Source organism: Bubalus kerabau, chromosome 13 (assembly GCF_029407905.1).
Source record: "Bubalus kerabau isolate K-KA32 ecotype Philippines breed swamp buffalo chromosome 13, PCC_UOA_SB_1v2, whole genome shotgun sequence".
Taxonomy (NCBI): domain Eukaryota; kingdom Metazoa; phylum Chordata; class Mammalia; order Artiodactyla; family Bovidae; genus Bubalus; species Bubalus kerabau.
Window position 1 is genome coordinate 23,786,601 of NC_073636.1, and position 22,047 is coordinate 23,808,647.

Genomic DNA, 22,047 nt, shown 5'->3' on the forward strand with positions numbered 1-22,047 from the left:
GTAAAAGCAATTACTAAAAATGGCAGCTGTAGTCGCTTAGGAGTTCGAATTGTTAAAGGACTGAAACCAAACATAGAACCTTTTAGTAAGGGGATTTTTTTTTCATAATGCAACAAGGAACTGAAAATAAAATTACAATGAAGGTTTATTTGCCATTTTAATTATTTGTCCAATCTGTCCCCCTCCCATCTCTAAATTAGTACACACCAAAACTTTAATTTTAAAAGACCTGTTTCCTTAGGGAAACATGAGAATCACTGTTAGACTTGATATCTCAGGGTTAAGTAAAGGGATTGTGGGTATTACTGGCTTCTGAACTTCGAAGCAAAAGACATGCACCTGTTCTGGGGGTAGCAGGGATCCCACTGAACATAGTTATTCTTCTGATTGCTGGTCCATCCCACAACTATTTGGGGCTTCAGAAAACACCAAGACTTCATCAGAGAGCTCAAGTCAGAGTGAGATTTCAAAGATTATTATATAGGACTTATCCCAAATATGAGAACCAGCTAAATTTGCATGTTTCCTTCTATTAAAGAAGAGACATCAAGAGGTTTCCTGTCTTGGCACTACTCAGCAGCAGCTGTGGCTATCCCCTTGACATCTGGCGAAATTGTAGTTTCTGATGGAGGAACATTTAAAGTTGACACCTGTCATTGAAACATTTGGTATACAGTTTTCAGACCAGCTAGAAACCGGTGATAGACTACCTAACTTTTGTTAAACTGGGTAAGAAAGTTATGTCAGCTAAGAGAAGTCTGATTATGATAGTTTGAATCAAGACTTTTCAGGTAAAGATTCTCTCTCTTTTTCTTTTGGAAACGTCCTTCAGCAACAAATGAAGTCTACATTTAAAAGACAAAAAACGTTTTTTAAAAATCTCATAAAAATAAAGAAGCAGCAAAGTTGATTGTAATTTGGAAAAGTCATGGAAGATAGGACGTTTATGATAGTTTCCTTGTCTGCTTTTCTCATTGAATCTTTAGGACTGCTAATTAAATGCTTTCAATACATTATAATTAGGTGTATGAACCGAGGTATCCTGACCCTCTAAGAATCCTCAAACCTGAAATGCCCAGTATATAAAAGCTGGACTAAAGGGGAAAATATTTGACTTGAAGGCAGCACTGACAGTAATGTATTTATCAGATAATACAGTGTTATATGTGAGATTTCTCTCGACTGTCGAATCCCAGGAGACTCCATCGCGGCAGTTTGCTTGTCTCGCCGCACTAGGATCGAGTTTCCTTGGCGCGTGAGGCTCCTTCCCGCCCCGCTGCAGTCAAGTCTGGGTTCGGTTTGTGAAGTTCTCTGACCTCCTGGCGGACGCCTCTGCCCAGAAGGTGTGACCCTCGACGGCGCACGGCTCCCGCGGCGGCCGGCAGAGCTCCGCGAGTCCGGGGAGCCGCGCAGGCGGAGTTCCCCACCTGAGGCCGCCGACCGCGACGGGCGCCCAGGCACCGCGCCGTGACGTCACGCTGGGGACTGCGGTTGCCGCGAGACGGCCGCGTTCCGGTTCCGGTCGGTTGCCCGGGAGACGCGGGTACACAGAGAGAGCCTCTGCCGTCGGAGGCCGAGCTGTAGCCGCGGTTCCCCGCTCCATAGACTCGCAGGTCCGGCTCTGTCGAGTCAGGCACTGAGGAGACGGTGACGCGCGCAGAGACGCGGGCGCCATGAGTCAGAGGCAGGTGCTGCAAGGTAGGCCCGGGCGCCCCGACGGGGGAGGGAGGACGGCGGAGCCCGCGGGCCGCGCGAGGCGCTCTGCAGCCTGTGTCTCTCCCTACAGTGTTCGAGCAGTACCAGAAAGCCCGGACCCAGTTCGTCCAGATGGTGGCGGAGCTGGCGACCAGACCCCAGAACATCGAGACGCTGCAGAACGCGGGTGAGCCCTCAGCCTGCACCCGCGTCGCTCCGCACCCCTGGCCTCGCCTCGCCCGTCGCGCGTCAACCGGGTCCTGTCTCTCTTGCAGCCCTGTCCTCTCCCCAAATCTTCATTCCTGGTTGCTCCCAGGTCCTCCTCTCAGCCTTGCCCCTCACCGCATATCCCCAGGCCCTTCGCCCAGTGTCCCCTGGCTTCGCCTCAAGTCCCCGTCTCCCCGCTCCCCTGCTGGCTGGGCTGTCAGGGAGCTGCGGGGTGGGGACGGAGGATGGCGTCCCTAAGTTCCCTCAATCCACCGCGGAGGCGGTAGAAGTGTTCGGTCTCTTTCGCGGCTCTTCGCGGGTCAAGTTTCCGGATGGATATGCGAGGGGCCAGGCATTCCTATTTCCATCTTTGTCGCAACTAGGAAAGTGTCAGATTGAAAGTCAAGACCGTACGAATTGCCTGGAAGTCATTTTATGTGAACGTGAACCTACCCTAATCAGCCCCATTCTTCCGGATGCCCTGCGTTTGATCACCTTAGACTTGACTTTCTCACACCAAAGGAATTCCAGAGCGGTTGATAACGTTATTTCTCGCTTTATGTTGGTGAAAGAGCAAAGATATGCTTGAATATTTTTCCAAGAGATTCCAAGTAGGCAGAGACCTAGCTTTGAGAAATCTCTAGTGGTGCTCTTATTCCACGTCTTGATCCGAACTTATGTAGATTCTATAGGCAGAGGAAGAATGCGTGTTATGTGTGTGTGATTTTCTCCTTCCCTTTTCACATAATGGTGGTCCCTTCTCTCTCTCTCTCAATCCTCTGTGTCTGATTAAGGATGATTCCACCACCACCTGAAGGTAGCATTTTATTGCTGCTGTATCATGAGAAACCTTCAATTTATGGATTATGATCTTTAAAACTCATTTAAATTAACATGGAATTAGAAGAGAATTAACATATTTCCAGGGCAAGAATTTTAGACACACTGTTTACTCTGGGTTTCTTTGAGGGGAATTAGTACTATGCTAGGTGGAAATTTCTCTTGCCACTGGGAGGGATTCTGTGCTTACTCATTGCATGCTTTTTTGGGGGGGTGGGAAGGAGTGTAGTTAGAATACGGAAAGTGTATTTTATAACCACTTTAAAAAGCTATTAATTTTGAGGTAAGTGTACATTCACATGCAGTGGTAAGAAATAATACAGAGAACTCAGGTGCCTCAAAACTATAGTGTGATCCAGGATATTGACATTGATAACAATCCATCAGGGTTTTTTTTTAAATTTTCCCTAGTTTTCCTTGTACTAGTGTGTGTATGTGTGTGTCTAGGTCTATATAATTTTAAACTGTGTGTATCCGTCACCATTATAGTCAGAGATTATCACCACAGGATCTCTTGTCATGCCTCTTTATAATCACACCTATCTCCCTCTTTTCCCTAACTTTGGGTAACCAACTCATCCCTTCTCCATTTGAAATTTTCAAAGCTGATAAGCTTTTGTTCTACAGTTGTTTCACATGGATTCATTTCCTTCCTTCTGCATGTGTATGTGTGTGCTTGTGTGCATGCACATATATTCTCAAAGTATCCAGCACAGTGCTGGACATACAGTGTTTCATCTACACTGACTATGTTAACTTTATTAGAGCATGTTACATTTTTTGAACGCACTTTTTTGAGGGATTTTTTCCTTCCAGTCCTACTCTTGCTATTTATGAATATTTGATTTTTTGGACAGTATGTATACAGCTAAACAAAAATGTGATTTCTTAAAAAGGGAAAATGATTGACATTATTTTAGAAATTTGATAGCTGAAATATAGATTGTATAGATAACTACTGAATATCATGTTTAATGTAAGAGTGACAGATTATCTCTTCCCATGAGTATACACTATAGACTATATAATGGAATTTAATCAATACAAACAGGCTAAGTCATCATCAAAGTATAAGTGACTTAGATATGACATTCTTTTTTTTTTTTTTTTCTTTTTGGCTGCACCCAGCAGTATGTGGGAACTTCATTCCCCAGCTAGGGATTGAACCCAGGCCCTTTGCAGTGGGAACATAGAGGCTTAACCACTAGGCTACGGGGGAAGTCCCAGATATGACATTCTTAAATAGCCACCTATTTCACTTACAGTCTGACTTAGAAAAGAATGGAATACAAAAGTAATATAGCTTAACAGTTTGAAATTATCTCCACTTGGTGAGAGCCTGAGATGGTTAATTTTATGTCAACTTGACTGGACCTTGAGATCTCCAGACAGTTGGCTAAACAGTATTTCTAGGAGTGGATGGAATGGTAAGATTTTTCTTTCCCTTGAGGAACTTATTCTAACATACTTCATGTTATCTAAATTCAACTTAAGCACACCTTTAATAACTTAAAATAGAGACAGATATTGGATATTCCAATAGATTTATCCTTTGAATATTAAAAAACCCTGTAAGCTTTGTTATGAAAACTGCTTTTATTAGTCAATTAAACATTTAAGTGGTTTCCTTTTCAAAAATCACTATGGATTTAAGATGCATCTGAATGAGCCACAGTATGTGTACATAAATTACATATTTTGATCAATTTTTTTCCAGTCAAGTGAATTCATTTTGGTAACATAAGATACTAGTACATTTTGTTCCTGACTTTGATATACTGTCTTTATACCTGGGAGAGTTTTGTTTTCTCACTTTTCTCCTTTAATAAACTGTTTAAATAAACATGTATCATGGGTCCAAAATAATGGGAAAAAAAGTTTCCATATAGACATCATGATAAATTAGTAGTTCACTTGTTAAGAATTTTTAAATCCATTGACTATGAAAGGAACCTTAAAGGCGAAAATTATTGATGAAGTTTTATTTCATTTAAAAAACTCTGATCTTTTTCATTGTGTTTTTGATGTGTCAATGAATTTGCTCTATTAATTATGTCCAAAGTAATTTTAAAACAGTGTTGCAAGATATCTTCTTCAGAGTATTTAGACAAAAATAGGTTTGACTTACTAGAAAAACTGTGTACAGTGTGTCTATAACCTGGATTTTTTTCCTCATTGATATTTTGTTCTTTCTAAATCAAAAGAACATACATGAAAACATGAAAAAGTTTGTTATAAAATCTCATTTTGCACCTTCAAACCCTATATGTCTGAGCCATTAAATCTTGCAGGTATTTAAAATGAATTTGAATACTTTCTGTCTTTGAATAATTAGTAACACTTGACTGCAGTGCTAGAGATAATACATAGTAACTTGTACCAATTGTAGAATTTCAGCATTTGGAAGTGGTTGTTTAATTATAAAATATAAGAAAGATGTTTTACGGTATACTGGAGTGCCAGGCCACTCTTTGGTTGTTTAGAAGGTCTTTTAGAATAAGCTAATAAAAGCCCCAAGAACTTGATTTTTAAACTGCTTAGCTACATTAAATAAACTTTTTCTGAAGCAGCTATTTATATAAGAAAAGTAGGGGTAAAGTTTAAAATAATACTTTGTAATATTTTGCTTATAACCTATACCCAGAAGGTAAACATGGCAAATCAAAAGTTATGCATATTTTCAAAAGAGTAGGAATAGAGAAGTTTGCCTAACACTTTAAATATGCACCTGTATGAAGCGAATTTACAAATTGAGGCAATTTATTTGGTTCATAATTCAAGAAAATAAGTAATGCATGTTGACATAAAATGCTTTTAAATTAAATGTGTCTGGCACAGGGTGAAAATCTTCAGATTAATGATCTAGCACTTCGGTTTCTATGAGAAGGAAAAGCCTGTAGCAAGCATTTATGATGTATTGAAAACACATCCTGGGAGGTACATGAAGCATGATTCTCCTACAAAAACTACTTTTCTAAAGGATTTTAGAACCAAAAAAATAATTAGTAAAGCAACTTCAAAAAACTTAATGAGTTATGCTCTTTAAATTTGATGTTTTTCCAATATAAAAGGAGTCTTATAGTTCTGAATGTATGATAATTACAGCACTTTTTTTTAGTGACGGGGAGTGTTTTTCTTTTTTTAAGGATAGAGATAGAGGTGTTTTTTTTTTAAGGATAGTGATAGAGGTGTTTTCTTTTTTCTTTTTACATATACGTAAGTGGAAAATATTCCAGGGAACTATAAAAATTCTGAACTTGTATGCACCTAGTATGTCCTATAAACAAGATTTTTCAGAGTTTTATTGTGTGTCCCAAATCATTGTTCCTGTGTGGACATTTCCTGTTTTGATATCTAAGCATTGGTACATAAGTAGAAAATACTACAACCAGGACTAGGATTTCACTGTTTTCCTAAGAAAAGCTGGATGATTAAAAAAAAAAAAATCCAAGCGGTACATGAACCTGAAAGAGTAGGTTCTTGAAATGGCAAATTGTGTGGGTTAAATTTTAATGTCACAGATTAAATGGCTTTGAAAAGTTATTTCAGTGTTTTCTAAAAACACTTTGCATTTGAATGTTTTTTCAAGGCCTTTGCTCCTCAGCCTAGCACCTTTTCCTACACTTTTTTGCCCAGTTAATTCCTACTCATTCTTTATAGCTGTATTTAGATGTTGATTCCTCAGGGAGATCTTCCTCGAGCCCTTCCAGTGAGTTGTCTCTTATGTTTCCCTGATTGTAACATTTCTCTTTCATAGTCCTTATCACAATTGTAATAGTTTAATTTCTCCTTTCTCTACTAACTGTAAGTTCTGTGCTTAACATAATGCTTAGCATAGAGCAGATATTCAACATGTTTAAAGAGGATGAAGGAAGGAGTAATTATTTTTCTAAGTGTTTTCATATCTCTTAGATTAGATTCTTATAACAGCTCAGGTAAATAGAGTAGGTATCGTCTTCAGTGTGGTTAAATCTCAAAGAAGGCTGGATAATTGCCATCATCTCTAAGTGAGTTAGTTGCTGAACTGGGACTAGGACCTGTTTCCGTATTGCTAGCTGACTTTGTGCTCTTCCTGTGTTACCTGAGGTATCAGGAAACCATTCATAGATGTTCTAGGAGTTTCAAATAAACCTCAGTGTTAACTTTTTTTTTTGGCTGAGCCACGTGGCTTGTGGGATCTTAATTCCCAGACCAGGGACTGAATCCCGGTCGTCAGCAGTGACTGTGTGGAGGCCTAACCACTGAGCCGCCGGGGAATTTCCACTCAGGGTTAACTTTTAAAATACGTCATCTGTTCAGGCCTTTGGGTACCAGTGACTGTTCAGTAATTGTGTGTAATGGCTTTTGAGGTCTCCTCGAAGACCACTGTGGGACCTTGAGTGGAGGCCCACATGCCAAAGACTAACTTTAATTGATAAATACCTGGAGATTTGAGGAAATGGAAGTTGTATTTAGCACTTAAACTGGCCTCAGAGTTCTAGAAGACCTTTTGGCTTCCTCTTAACTTCTAAGTAAAGCTTTATCAAACCAGAGGCTCTTTCAAATTACCCAGAGAAAGTGTCTAATCCCCTGGAAGTTGAGAACCAAGAGAGAGTACTTGAGAGAGTCGTTGGACTGACACCCGCTATCGTCAGGAAGAGCAGCCGGGAGACCTCGCCCAGAGAGGCCAGCTGCCCTCTGACTGACCGCCTGCCCTCCTGGGCTTTTTGAGAACATGGGAAGTAAAGCTCGGTGAAGAAGGAGGCCCTTGATATTTGTTGGTTGACTGATGTGAGCGAATACTTAGCACTTTCTTTTGTTCTTTATTTAATCATACTTTGTGTGAAGGACTTTTCTTCCACATTCACGGGAAGCAAAACTTTGGGATTTCTGTTAAGTAGATGTACTGGTCCTAGGAGAAATCCAGGGCCGTACCTTGAGAAAAAAATTGTCCTTGCTTTGTAGTTGGCCTATCTGAACACAAGTCAGACTTACCTAATTTTCAAAGTGAAGTATTGGTTTTGCCAGACACCCCAGGCTAATAAGGGAGGCTCAACTTAGAATTTATTTTTTAATCAAGTTCTGTTAAAAATCTAGGTGAAAACTAGTGATATTTATGCTTGAGTATGTGTGCCTATGTCTCCAAAGGAAATGATCTCTGTTCACTTTTCTATATAGTCTAAGTTCTATCTCACTGTTGATTTAGAATCACTATTTAATTGTGTACAAATGCTAGATTATATTAGCTTTCCATGGAACTGTCTTTGTAGATTTAGTCTAATAATATTCCCTCTTTTTTTTTGAGGGCTTGTTTAAAAATAGCTACTTAGACTTTCCCATGACTTTTAAAATCTATCATTGAAGACATTGTGCATTTTGCTGTTATTTTTAAAATATAAAATTATATTATTTTAAAAGATTTTTTTGATATGGGCCATTTTTAAAGTGTTTATTGAATTTATTACAATGTTGTTTCTGTTTTATGTTTTTTGGCCCCAAGGCGGGTGGGATCTTAGCTTCCAAGCCAGGGATCGAACCTCCATGACCTGCAGTGGACGGTGAAATCTTGACAGACTAGACCACCAAGGAAGTCCCCAAGTTATACTCTTTTATTCGATCAGTCTTTTACTATTTATCTAAATATTATGTTTCAATCTAGGCCTATGATTTCAGGAAAAAAATTGTTCCTGCTTCCTTTTATTTCACAGAATGGTTCTCTTTTTACTTTTGCTGCCACAAAACTCAAGTTTTATGCCCAGAGTTCAGTTGTAGAAAGTATTACCTAAACTATATTTCTGATTAAAAAAAAACAAAACATCCAGCCCCCCTCTCCACTCCATCGCTGTTAATTATTACCTTTGTATCCATATCTTTTAGAGTGAACTATCTCAAAACAATGTAGGCAGAGTATGAGTTAAAACCAAAAATTTCATCTGAAGATAGATTTTAAAAAATTAATTTATTTATTTTAATTACTTTACAATATTGTGGTGTTTTTTGCCATACATTGACAAGAATCAGCCATAGGTATACATGTGAAGATAGATTTTTGAACTGATTGCCTTTCAAAAGTTTCCTTTTCAGATATTACCAATGAAACCTCTGGGAGCAGGCAGTCCTTTTAGCAGTGTCTTCTCTTTTCTCTGTACTAGCCTCATTTCAACATTCCAGTCTTCTCCAGGCAGATGGGTGTAGTAGGTATATATGTAAAAGAGAAAACAACAGACTCATTATTTGCTCAGAAGAATTGAAAGCAGGGACTCAAATGGATACCTGAACATCAATGTTTACAGCAGCATTATTCACAAACCTGAAAGTGGAAACAACCCAAGTGTTCATTAACACATGAATAGACAAACAAAATGCATGTACACACAATGAATATTGTTGTTGTTTAGTCACTAAGTTGTTTCCTACTCTTGTACAACCCCATGGACTGTAGCCCACCAGGCTCCTTCTATCCATGGGATTTCCAGGGCAATAATACTGAAGTGGGTTACCATTTCCTTCTCCAGGGGATCTTCCTGATCCAGAGATCGAACCTGTGTTGATAGGGAGACAGGCAGATTTTTTTTTCTCCTGTTTTTTTGTTTTTTGGCAGGCAGATTTCTTTACCACTATTATTCAGTCTAAAAAGTAATGAAATTGTGATATGTGCTACAATATGGACAAACCTTAAAAACATTTTGCTAAGTGAAAGAAGCCAGACAAAAAAGGACAATATTGTATGATTCCATTTATATAAAGTATCTATAATAGGCAAAATCATGGATACAGAAAATAGAGTAGAAACTACCAGAGGCTGAGTGGCGGATATGGGGAGTTGTGGTTTAATTGGTATACAGTGTCTGTTAGGAATGATGAACAGGTTCTGGAAATGATAGTGGTGGTTGTGGCACAACATTACAACTGTACTTAATGCCACTGAATTGTGCACTTAAAGTGGTTAAAATTTAGGTATATTTTACTACAATTTAAAAAAGAAAAAACAAAGAAGATAAGTCACCAGGGCAGCCAGAAATCTTAACTGTGACTTCAGTGAACCCAAAGGCCTGGTTTGCAGAGACTTGCTTTCAATGAAACAAAGTTGAGCTGTTAAATATCTTTATAAAGCACCTCAAATTGAAGTGATATGTATAGAAATTATACACATGTAATATGAGACTGAGTTATTTCTTTTGTCTCTAAAAACATTTGACCTTTTCCCCCCCTGGCTTATATATCCAATTGGCCTGCAAAATTCAAGTGATAGGCCTATGTTGTATTAAAAGGAATTAAGGGAAAGCTTGGTTGATGCTATTCTATAATTTCTTCCAATACTTTTTTGAGAGCATGAGCTGCCTTTACTCATCTGTGAGGTCCCTATTTCTTGCCACTTGGTAAGCCTTGATCTATTTTTTGAATGAATAATTGTGGGCAGGATTCATGGGGTTTTTATTTTTGTAAAACTAGATAACAATGTAAGTATTATTAATAGAAGCAGTGTCTCCAGTATGGCACTGGAACAAGAAACACAGAAAAGACACTCAAAGCTATAAAGTTGGGGATGGGGAAGATTGTAAGATTTAGCCTATGGGTTAAATTTCATAAACATTGTCACACCATTTAATGAATTTATATAGGGAAGACAAAATTGTCTTACAGATATCAGAGTATAATATATGAATGACTTTTACTATTAGATATAACATTAGGTAGTACTTGCTGGTTCCTTCAGTGGAGACCCCGGTGAGTTCATTAGCTGCTCACTGAGGACCTTTTCTTATTAGATATTATAGCAGTTATTCAGACTGCTATAACCTATGGACTCTATATTTTCATGCATTCGCTCACCATGGATTCCTAATGGACAGACAGGTAAGGAAATTTCTTTTTTATGTTATATATGCTCCTCTCTTTCTTCCTCCCCTCACTCCCTCCCTCCCTTCCTTCTTTCCTCAATTCCTCTTGCAGCATTATCTGTATTTTTAGGACAAACCTGAAGTTAGAATAACAAAGTATGCTTAGCTTGTGTAGGAGATAAAAACATGTTCCTGGGGATTGAAGACTATGCAGCACTAAGAGGCAGTTCAAGGACTAGAAATTTGCACAATATTTTCTCTAGTAAAAATGACCTCATTCAGATATTTTAAATGGAAACTTTAGCTTTTACAAATTTTTCAAAAATCTCATTGTCTGAACAAGGGCATATGACAGAGCAGCTTCATGAAAGCCTTTGATATTGAATATAGGAATAGAAACGAAAGGAATCGTGTCATTTTATTGACCTGATTTTTGCTGGGCCAAATGAAGTAGAAAAAGGGAGGAGAAAATATATAAAGCAGTAAAATTCCTTTGAGTATGTGGACAAGTGAAATACATTTTTTGGGGTAGAACATCTTATTGCTAAAACGGCAAACTGAAGATACCCAACACTGGGAGACTTGTGGTATACTAGCTAAATATAGTAACTAATAATAAATAATAATGTAATTGTGCTTATTGTGCTTAGTCGCTCAGTGATGTACAACTCTTTGTGATCCCCATGGACTGTAGCCCGCCAGGCTTCTCTGTCCATGGGGATTTTCCAGGCAAGAATATGGGAGAGGGTTGCCATGCCCTCCTCCAGGGGATCTTCCCAATCCGGGGGTTGAACCAGGGTCTCATGCAATTGCAGATGGATACTTTCCCAGCTGAGCTACCTGGGAAGCATAAGAAGTATAAACTCAGATAGATAAATTCTGGTTCAACCCCCGGATTGGGAAGATACTACTTCATACCTACTAGGATGGGTCATTCTAAAAAAAATAAAATGCAAGCATTGGTGAGGATGGGGAGAAATTTAAACCCTTGTATTTTGTTGGTGGGAGTTTAAAATGATGTAGTGTCAGTGTAGTGGAAAGTGGTTTAACGGTTCCTAGATACTGGTGATGATTACACACCATTATAAATGTGTTTCATGCCACTGAATTATACACCAGAAAATGCTTAAAATGTTATGTATATTTTACCACTGTTAAAAACTTGAATCAAGTAATAAGCAACCACAAAGAAGAGATCAACAAATGGTTGGTTTTAGATCCAGCTTTCTAGAAGGAACCATGTTCACATTTGGTAGTCATTCTAATACCTTATTTTGCACATTGAACTGTTTGTTGTGAGATACTTCAGAAATTATCTCCATAAAAAGTGTAGAGAATAATATAAGCAACACTTATGCACATGGACATGCTGAATTGTTTAACATGAGCTGTGGCCTAGGCCTGAGAAGGCGGGCTGTGTGCCTGCAAAGTTAACCAGCCCGATCAGGATGCAAACTTGCAGCAGTGGCCTTCTGTAAAACGATCTAACCAAGTCAAATTAGACAGAAAAAGGATCACTGAAGAAAACTGGGAACCGAGAAAAGCCAGAGGTCACATCATTAAATGTTTCTGTGATAAGCATCCTTATTCTCTGTTTATGTTATTTGATAGTACTGTTTATCTTATTTTGGTCTAATTCTAAACGTTGTTGTGTTTTCCTTTTATTTCTATTTCACGTGTTTCTGGATATAACATTACAGAAGAATATTGGTAATATGTATCTGCTTTTATAGGTCAGAGTAGTATTTTTTAACAAAAGATGTAATAACGTGCAAGTTGAACAGCCCACTGTAAATTAAGTTTAAAAGTCAAGGGGCCCTTTGTTCTAGTTTGAACTCCGTTGTCACCTTTTTTCGTAGTATTAGACTAAAACACCTTTATTAAGGGGTTGCCTGCAAGGTGGCACAGTGGTAAAGAATTTGCCTGCCCATTCTAAAGAAGATCACCTGGAGTAGGAAATGGCAACCCACTCTGGTATTCTTGGCTGGAAAATTCCATGGACCGAGGAACCTGGAGGTCTACAGTCCATGGGGTCACAAAGAGTTGGACACAACTGAGCACACAGCACAGCAGAGTTAATATAGAGTTGGAATATTGAATAAAATGATCCAAATGAAATAATTTACCCCACCTCCTCAATTTTCCATATTATTTCCATCCAGTTTTACGTATTATTTATTAAGTATGAATAAAGAAGGTCTGAATTTCTAACCTTGCTTCTGCATTTTAGCTGTGTGCTTTCCCTAATTTTTCTCAGCCTTCATTTCCACATCTGTAAAATAGACATGATAATAGGACCTACTTCATAGGTTTGTTATGAGAATTCAGTGAATTGATATAGAAAAGTTCTTAACACAAAATAATATATAAGCTACTTTTATTATTGTGCTGTGATGATGGTATTCCTACTATGTATTCAACCCTAGAATGAATATTAATGAGAGCTAGTAATGTGACATACTTCCTTATCTTAAAGAATTTATTTATTCAGAGACGATGTCAGAAATCTGAATTTACAGCCCTTTATAAATGGGAAGCCCTAGTCGAATGGCCCTTCTAGCTCACCTGGCCCTGAAATAGATCCTCATAAAATTTCTGTAATAGACTCTAAGTTGGTTGGAATCAGAGAAAAAAAACACCAGATGACTTGAGAGGAAAGAACTGAACTGAGCCCTGAAAGAGATAGGGTTTGCAAAGGCTGTTTTTTTTTTTGGGGGGGGAGGCGCGTGGGGTTGAGGGGGGAGGAACACAGCTCCTTCCCCTCCACTCCCCACCCCCATAACCCTGCTAGGAAGGCTTTCAACTGTGTGCTTTATAGCCTCTCTCTGCATTCCTCATGACGTCACACAGCTAGAGTTTGCCAAATCAGGGATTTAAACTCTGGTTCTCCAAAGCCGTTCTTAGTTCCATGCTAGGCTGCTGCTTTGATAATTGCAGGTTATATTATTCTATACCTTGTCCAGTTGGCTGCTGCTTAATGTAGTATTAGGTTTTAGTGGATGGTTTTTGTTTGCTTGTTTTTAATGATATTTCCCTTTGCATTTTCCTATCTGCATATATGCTGAATGGTATGTTTGCTTTTTAATTTAAAATTTGCTGATTTCTTATTTCTTGTAACTTAGGTGTAATGGCTTTGCTGAGGCCTCTTCTTCTGGATGTGGTCCCAACAATTCAACAGACTGCTGCTTTGGCTCTGGGGAGACTGGCTAATTATAATGATGACCTGGCAGAAGCAGTCGTGAAGGGTGATATTCTTCCACAGCTTGTTTATTCACTGGCAGAACAGAATGTAAGAATTTTTTAAAACCAAAGTTACATGATTTTTGTTTTGGATTTTAAAAAAATTGATAGTTTGGGTACAATTGCAAGTGTGTAGGCATAGAATTATTAGGATATTAATACAACCTTCGATTCTTTGAACTACACATAATAATACCTTGAGGGTGTTTTACTTTGGGGCTAATAGACAGCTTTTCTGCATTACTGTTAGTATAGGAGAAAACATATTAAAGTTTTTAATGGCATTATACACACAGCAGTCCTTCTATATACGGTCTTATTCAAGTTACAGGATCAGTCTTCGAAAGATGTATGGCACCCTGGGCAAATGAGTTACATATAGTAGTGTTGTGATATTCGCTCAGTCCGACTCTTTGCGACCTTATGGACTGTAGCCCGCCAGGCTTCTCTGTCCATGGGATTCTCCAGGCAAGAATACTGGAGTGGGTTGCCATTTCCTCCTCTAGGGGATCTTCCCCACCCAGGGATCGAAACCAGGTGTCCTGGGTTGCAGGCAGATTCTTTACTGTCTCAATCTAGTTAATGGGCAGTGGAAGAGAGAGCTTTGAAGCAAGGAGGAAGAGAAGCATTTGAAAGCAAGGAGACTGCATGTAAGGGAAGGTTTGACAAAGCATTTTTGCCAAGCATGCAAGCATGTCAAGCCTTTTAAAGGTCATCTAAGAGTGCTTCCATTTTTTCCCCCATCCTGTCTGATTCCCTTTCTGTTCCTAACAATAGTTAAGGATCTTCCTCTAGGTAGGGTCTTTGCCTGTTTGTTCCATCCTGCTGATTTATCATAACCTAGGGATGTATCTTTCTTGACATGTCTTTAAGATTAAATTATCTTTCTTACATATGTATAACCAGAGGACAAACAATTCAATTAAAAAATGGGCAAAAGACTCACACAGACATTTATCCAAAGAAAATGTGCTAAGAGCCAAGATGAAAAAATAATGGCATTAGTCATTAGGAGATGAAAATCAAAACTGTGAAGAGCCAGCCATTCTACCTACCAGGATGGCCTTAACAAATGAAAGAGAAAAAAGGAAAATAGCAAGTGTTATTGAAGATGTGGAGAAGTTGTGTACAGTGGCACAGCTGCTATGGAAAACAATTTGGCAGTTCCTCAGTAAGTTAAACATAATTACTATATGACCCAGGAGTTCTCCTCCTGGTTATATTTCCAAAGGAATTGAAAACAGGTGTTCAAGCAAAACTTGAACACAAACGTTCATAGCAGCATTATTTGCAATAGCCAAAAGAATGACTAGATAAAGTAAATGTTATATATCCATACAATGGAGTATTATCAGTTATAAAAAGGGATGAAGTACTGGTACATTCTACAACATGGATGAACCTTGAAAAAGTTATATTAAGAGGAAGAAGCCAGACAAGGCTACATATTGTATGATTCCATTTATATGAAGTATCCAGAAAATGCATATCCACAGAGATGGACACAGATTAATGATTGCCAGGAGCTGGGGGAAGAGGGGAGAGAGAAGTGGCTACTTAATGTAGGGGATTTCTTGTTGGAGGAATGAAAATATTCTGGAACTGGATAGGTGTGGTTGCACAACATTGTGAATGCACTAAATGTCACTGAATTGTACACTTTAAAATGGCCAAAAGTTTTTTTTTAATGAAATAAAATTCTAATTGCTTTAAAATGTGCTTTTTTTTTTTTTTTTTTTAAAGATTGGAGAGTCATTTGCTAATGACTTTTATCTCTAGGAGGAGTTAAAGAAATTGTATTTTTCTTGTAGGCATTCTTTCTATCATCAAATGCTTGGACTCTTAGCTGCTTCTCTGAGGGCAAGGTCTGTGTTTGATATCTCACATAGAAGGTTCTCTAAGGTTTTCTAAGTGTGAATGAGTGCCCATTAGTTAAAGCAGCAGGGCACACGTGAGGAGAAAGTGAGACTGCGAAGCATCTTCACAGGCTTCTGTCTCCTTCCCCTTCCAGGCCTTTAACCCATTTCTCACGTGAGATGTAATCTCTTCTCTATGCGTACAAAGTCCTCTGGTTTGGTTTTTCCTCCCTTTTCCCTCCAGGTTTTCTTTCGTTCCTTCCTTCCATCCTTTCTTCTTTCTCTTCTCTTTTCTTTTCTGGCAGTTCTTTTGGTGAGGCATTCCAGGAGAGAAGAGAGTTACGGATTTGGAGAAGCAGAAGTTAAGAGGAAGGGGGAGTGAGACAGGAGAGTATGAATTCTAGGCACTGCAGTTAATGCTAAATGGTGCTCAGTAAAGTGTGAATTTGAAAATTCTGCAATATACATTCAAATCAGCTTATGGTAATGACAAGAAATGTATCACTATTATTTTTCCACAATCATGAGAAAATAATCTATGGAAAGCTACTTTAAAACTCTTCTAATTTTTGTAATGATTTAGTAGATATTTGGTTATGGACTTGTAAAATTAGACTTTGTAACAAATATTTTAATGTCTATGTTGACATTTAAGAAACTAAAGAAATATTTCAAATCAAAACATTGTTACTAACAGTAGATTCCTTATCTTTTCAACATATCCTAATTTTTAAAATATAATCTGTTAAAATATACCTTTTGTATTTTCTCTCACATAATTTTTTATTGATTTTTAATATTTTAGCCTATGTAAATAGAATGCTTTCAAAACAGTTGCTGTAGTCACCTAGTTGCTTTTTTTGTATACACTGTGAAGAAATAGAAACTTTATCTGATGATTGCTAAGTGCACCTCAGAGCATAGTTGTTATTTCAGGATAACATGGGACACCAGAAAGGTTAGTTGAGGTCATGCTTAGAGACTGAGGGCAAGTAAAGGAAATGAGTTTGTCAGGTGACAGTTTAGTTGCACGTGCTAACAATCTAGGAGTTCCCACAGGACAAACAGTACCTTTCACTGTAATGCACAAACATAAACTCCCATTATTTTATGAATCTGTAGGAAATACAATGCTTACATTTTATTTTATGCAGTTTCCAAATGCATGTTTCAGAGTAAAACATTTGAAATGAAATTAAAGATGTACACCATTTCAGTTCAGTTAATGAACAAAAGCAATGGGGAAGCCTCAAAAAATCAAAATGATTTTGCAGGATGTTTTTCATCTCTTGTATTTAAAAACTGCTGAGCTTTTTTTTTTTTTTTAAATATCAGTGTCATTTTTTTATGTTTGTTTTGGTCTATTTTAACTTTTAGCTTGATTCACATTGAGTTTTGTCTCTTTATCCTTGTAGCGTTTTTACAAGAAAGCAGCTGCCTTTGTGTTACGAGCGGTTGGTAAACATTCTCCCCAGCTAGCTCAGGCAATAGTTGATTGTGGAGCGCTGGACACACTGGTGATTTGCTTGGAAGATTTTGACCCTGGAGTCAAAGAGGCTGCAGCCTGGGCACTTGGCTATATTGCAAGACATAATGCAGGTAATGGTCCTTATTATAAAATAGGATTATTAAAGTTTACGTTAATTAGGTAAACCTAGTTTTGCTTACTAGTAAACCATAGATATGAGGTCTTAATGTTGTATTTATACATCATGGGACATAAGTTTTGAATGAAGGCCAAATTGTTTGGATCACAAATTCATAAAAACAAAACAAAACAAAACCCTATACATGTCAGTCTTTATCTTAGTTAGCAAAAGAGACATTTGAAGACAGAGTGTGAAGAAGGAGGACATGGGGAGAATGAGATATTGATTGATTCAAAGACCTTAGTAAATTGGTTCTGTTACAAAATTATTAGAGTTTGTTACTCCCCAGGGGACATTGGGTCTTAACTCTCACTTATGGTAGGGTGTTCCAAGGTAGCCAAGAGCCATGTTGTATGAGTGAATAATGTTGAAAAGATGTGGGCATGGTAGCTTTCTAGAATATATTTGTATTCAGCCCAAGATTGGCAGGAAGAAGGAGAAAGAGAAGGAGCACCTTTTCTTACAAACTGAGCTCAGTGAGGCCATCAAGAAGGGACCTGGGCTTCTTGTGTGAAGGTTGTGCCGATACACTTGATTGGTAAAAAGTACACAGTGAACAAAATTGCCCCCATCACTTTACAGAAGTTGCTAAATAATATGCAAATAACACAATAAGAGAATAACAGTTTTAAACATGTAAAAATGAAAACTTTGCTAGTAGTCAAAGAACTGCATAATAAAACATCAGTGAAAGTAAAGCAGAAAAAAAACTAAGTGGTTAAGAGCACTGTGGCCTTAGCTAGAATCTGAGTTTGAGTCCAAGTTCCAGTCTTTAGTTGCTGTGTGACCTTGGACATGGCTTTTAAACTGTCTGAAACTTAACTTCCTCATCTGTAAGAAAGGTTGTACTACTTCCACATTTGTTGTGAGATTGATGAGATAGGCCAGTACATGGTAAATATTCAATACATTTAATATTATTAAAACTGAAGATTTGAGAGGGCACAATGATGTTTCTATTGACAAAGGCACTAGAAATTGTATGAATTTGTAAATGCAAATTCATATCATGCAAGTCTAAGCCATAAAAGAGTTTATGGTTACTGTAGAAAGCCTACTTTGAGAATTCATCCTAAGGATAGAATCCCACAGAATGAAGAAGCTGCATTTATGCAAATGTTATTGTAGTGTTATGTGTAACATCAAAACCCCTCAAATATTTGGTAGAAATTTAGGGGTTAAATTATAGAAGTTTACTTAATGGAATCTCATTCAACAGTTATGAATCCTGCATGATAACATGAAAAAGTTATTATAATGTGAAAAATTAGAAAATTATATATTACAATTATGTGTACGTATGAAAGTCACTCAGTTGTGTCTGTACAGTCCATGGAATTCTCCAGGCCAGGATACTGGAGTGGCTAGCCTTTCCCTTCTCCAGAGGATCTTCCCACCCCAGGAATCAAAGCCAGGTCTCCTGCCTTGCAGACAGATTCTTTACCAGCTGAGCCATAATGATATAAAAATAAAATCTTATGTGGATATAATTTACAACTGAGTACATGTTTGTGTTACTAGGGTTATAGAATGAAGAATATTTTAAATTCATTTTCTAGATTTTTCAATGTGCATGCATGTATAAAATAATGACTACTGTTTATTGAGTAATTACTATGTGCCTGGCTCTGTGCAGTATGCATCAGGATATTATCTCATTTTGGCTGCAGATACACTTAGGGCAGGTATTACTCTCCCTGTTAAACAGAGGAAGAGAGTGGAATGTAGACGATGCCTGAAGTTACGTTAATGGTTGAGCCAAAATTGAATCTAAATCTGTCTGACTCCAAAGCCGTATGTAAACCCCGTACCATACAGTTTGACTGCGTACTTCTTGAAAGAGTATTGAAGAAGAAATTCAAAACAGAAACAGGAAGTGGCTGTCCCATAGTTATGTTTAATTTGGTTTTTAAATGATGACACTACTGGAGACAATAAAATGATGTAAAAATAAATCAAGAGAGAAAACTATTTGTCGTGCTTAGAATGATTCAGAATTGGTACAATAAAATTATTTCCTTAATATCTGAATTTTGGTTTTCCAAGTAGGTTCACCTTAGGACTACTGCTTAATACATGTTGATTGAGAAAACTAAGGCAGTGTTTTAAATTAGAAGCTGGTTATCATGGGGAAACTACATGAGTATATTTAGTCTTTTTTTTTTTTTTTTTAATGTCAGAGGACTTTACAGATCATAACATGAGTATTTTAAAGGGTGATGCAAAAGAACTTTGAGGACAACTGTGCAGATACTCTGTCAGGCGGGTGCCCATAGATAACCTTTCCATATCTCCCTTTTGTTGAATCTGAGGGTAAATGATTATAGTTTATAAATAGGCTCTGTCTAAGGGATTCCATTCCAATTTCTTGCTATAATCTGGCTCCCACATGGAATTCCCAGTGTAATTTCAATATTTCACAGTCATTAGGGGCTTGGGACCCAGAAGCTCCCAGAAGGGATTACCGAATAGATTTCTCAGAAGGAAAGGGAATTGTTATCTAGTAAATTGTAAGTCATAATTCACATCCTGAATATCAGTGAAAAGAGAAGATTTACCTTCAAATGACCTGATTTCTTTCTTGATGATCTCCTAAAAATGGAATATATTGAGATGGAAGGGATTCATTCAGCGTTTTCTTCTGGGAATTAGTGGTAAATTGTTTGATTAGGTAGTTTAAGAAATATAAACCTTAGAGGAGATACAAAAGAAATGACCTTTATGGGCAATAGAAGGAAAACGTTTGCGTGTAGGAAACAAAAATAAACACACAATTACTAGAAGAGGAAAGTCAGTGGGTATCATCCGATGTTTCCTTATTTGAAAAATACAATTTCTAGAAGCTACTTGTACATATAGATTTTAAGGCATTGTACAGATAACCAGAGGAAATTGGAGGCTAACCATCAGAAATGGTGGTCGTAGACTCTATCATGGAAATTTAATGAGACGATTTGCAACTCTGAGCAAACTGTCTCAGTAAATTTCCATGATAGAGTCACCAGTTACTGAACACACTTGATAATACACACCTCTTTGAAGATAAATAAACTACCTCTTTCTGTTTTGGGTTCCTTAAGAAAGGCTCAGACTGATTGTCTCTCCTCCTCTATGTGCTACAGTCTCCCCCTCAGCAGAATTATTCTGGCTGCATATTGACCTAACTAGTGTCCAGTCTCTCATTATTTTCAAGCACTAGTCTTGTTTTTGGAACTACAAGGGGTGAGGCCAGAGGAACGGTGGGCTCTGCTGCCTTAGTGCTCCCACCAGGAGGGCCCAGGCCTTCCCTCCCTCCCCACTCTGCCTGGCAGCCTGGCTCTAGCCTTGCACCTGTGACACAGAAGCTCCGTGGAGAAGTGCTGCTAGTGACCTGGGTGGAGTGTGTGGCAGCCGTCACAGCACTAAGGGACTGAGGTGGGAGCAGTGGCCTGGCGGCAGCCTGAGAAACAAAAAACCATGTAGGTGTTTTGGAGGAATGCTCTTCCATGTTTGGCCTAAAAAGAAATAAATTTTAAGTGTTTGTTTAGGAGCTTTAGCTAAAAACACTGTCTCTTGTAAACTTTGTTTCCTATAAACCTTTGCTGTCTCTCAGTAAACCTTGGCAAGTTCTCAGTCCTGGCAAAGTGGAATAGGTTGGATTAAGTGTCCTAAAACATTTTAATTATTAACACAATCACCCTATTACAGATGAGGAAACTGAAATAGAGAGGTTAAAGGATTTCTTCTGGTCAGACGGCAGTTTATGGCAGAGCTGTTTGGCCATTACTCAGAAGCCTTCAGAGATTCTTCCTTTTTATAATGTGAGAAAGGCAAGTGTATGAAAGCTCATCACTCTTCTTCTTAAGCTCCTTGCAGTATCTGCAAGTCTCGCCAGATACTTCTGTTCTTAATTCCCGATGACTGGTTCCACATGTGTGACTATGCTGTCTCCCAGGGACCTGATTTATCTCCTTAGGACCTAAATCAAAAGAGAGATGTCCCTCCCTGCTTGGTAGTGGTCAGGAGAGGGGATGGCTGCAGCCCCAGATGAGCAGTGCTTAGCGGGCTCAGCTGATTAGGATTCCACAGAAACAGAGAGTAGACTGTGTCTTGTTCACCAAGTAGATAACGTAAGGGAGGAATCCAGACAGAGCTGGCTGGCCTGATTCTTTTCTGTGTCATTTAGGACGATGAAATGATAAAAAGAAAAAATAATTCTAAAAATCAGAATTTTTGCATATATTCTTCTTGTGCCACTCAAGCCACCCATATATAAATACCAGTAGTCTACATTGTGTGGAACAGGCTTAGGTTGCAGTAATTAATTTTTTAAAAAATCTACATGTTAGTGACAAATATCTGAGATAATTAGGAATTCTGTACTGTAGGTCTTAGAGTAAGGAAGGAGGGGGAGCAGGGGACAAAAGGATGGTAATTCTGTGTTAAAAGCCTTAAAGACTTCAGTGATACCTGTAGATAATAAGTTGGTTTCTGTGCCATCTTTTTATAACTTATTTTATCTTGGAGGGGTTGAGGAACACATAAGCATAGAGGAAAATGATGTATATGAGATTATATGTATTATATATTATACCAATTTTGATCCTAACATTTATTTCTACCAATACTTTTCTCCCTATTTAGGTGTTGGTAAAAAAAGATGAAAGTGAAAATAAATGTCTCTTCTATGTTCTTTGGACATAGGCACCAAATGTGTTAATGTAAAATTTTTAAAAATAAATTTATTTATTTATTATTTAC

At 38.0% G+C, this 22,047-nt stretch overlaps 1 protein-coding gene across 2 annotated transcripts in view; it reads left to right on the top strand.

The window, feature by feature from the left end:
- Positions 1-1,455: 1,455 nt before the first annotated feature.
- Positions 1,456-22,047, top strand: part of SPAG6 (sperm associated antigen 6) — a 63,139-nt gene continuing 42,547 nt past the window's right edge. Inside the window, exons 1-4 of one of the 2 annotated variants that reach the window (XM_055543789.1) lie at positions 1,456-1,698; positions 1,787-1,882; positions 13,685-13,851; positions 17,074-17,257. In XM_055543789.1, the coding sequence (XP_055399764.1) occupies positions 1,674-1,698; positions 1,787-1,882; positions 13,685-13,851; positions 17,074-17,257 (472 nt within the window). In that variant the 5' untranslated portion in view covers positions 1,456-1,673. The remainder of the gene's footprint in view (positions 1,699-1,786; positions 1,883-13,684; positions 13,852-17,073; positions 17,258-22,047) is intronic. The other variant, XM_055543788.1, reaches the window with a different exon arrangement.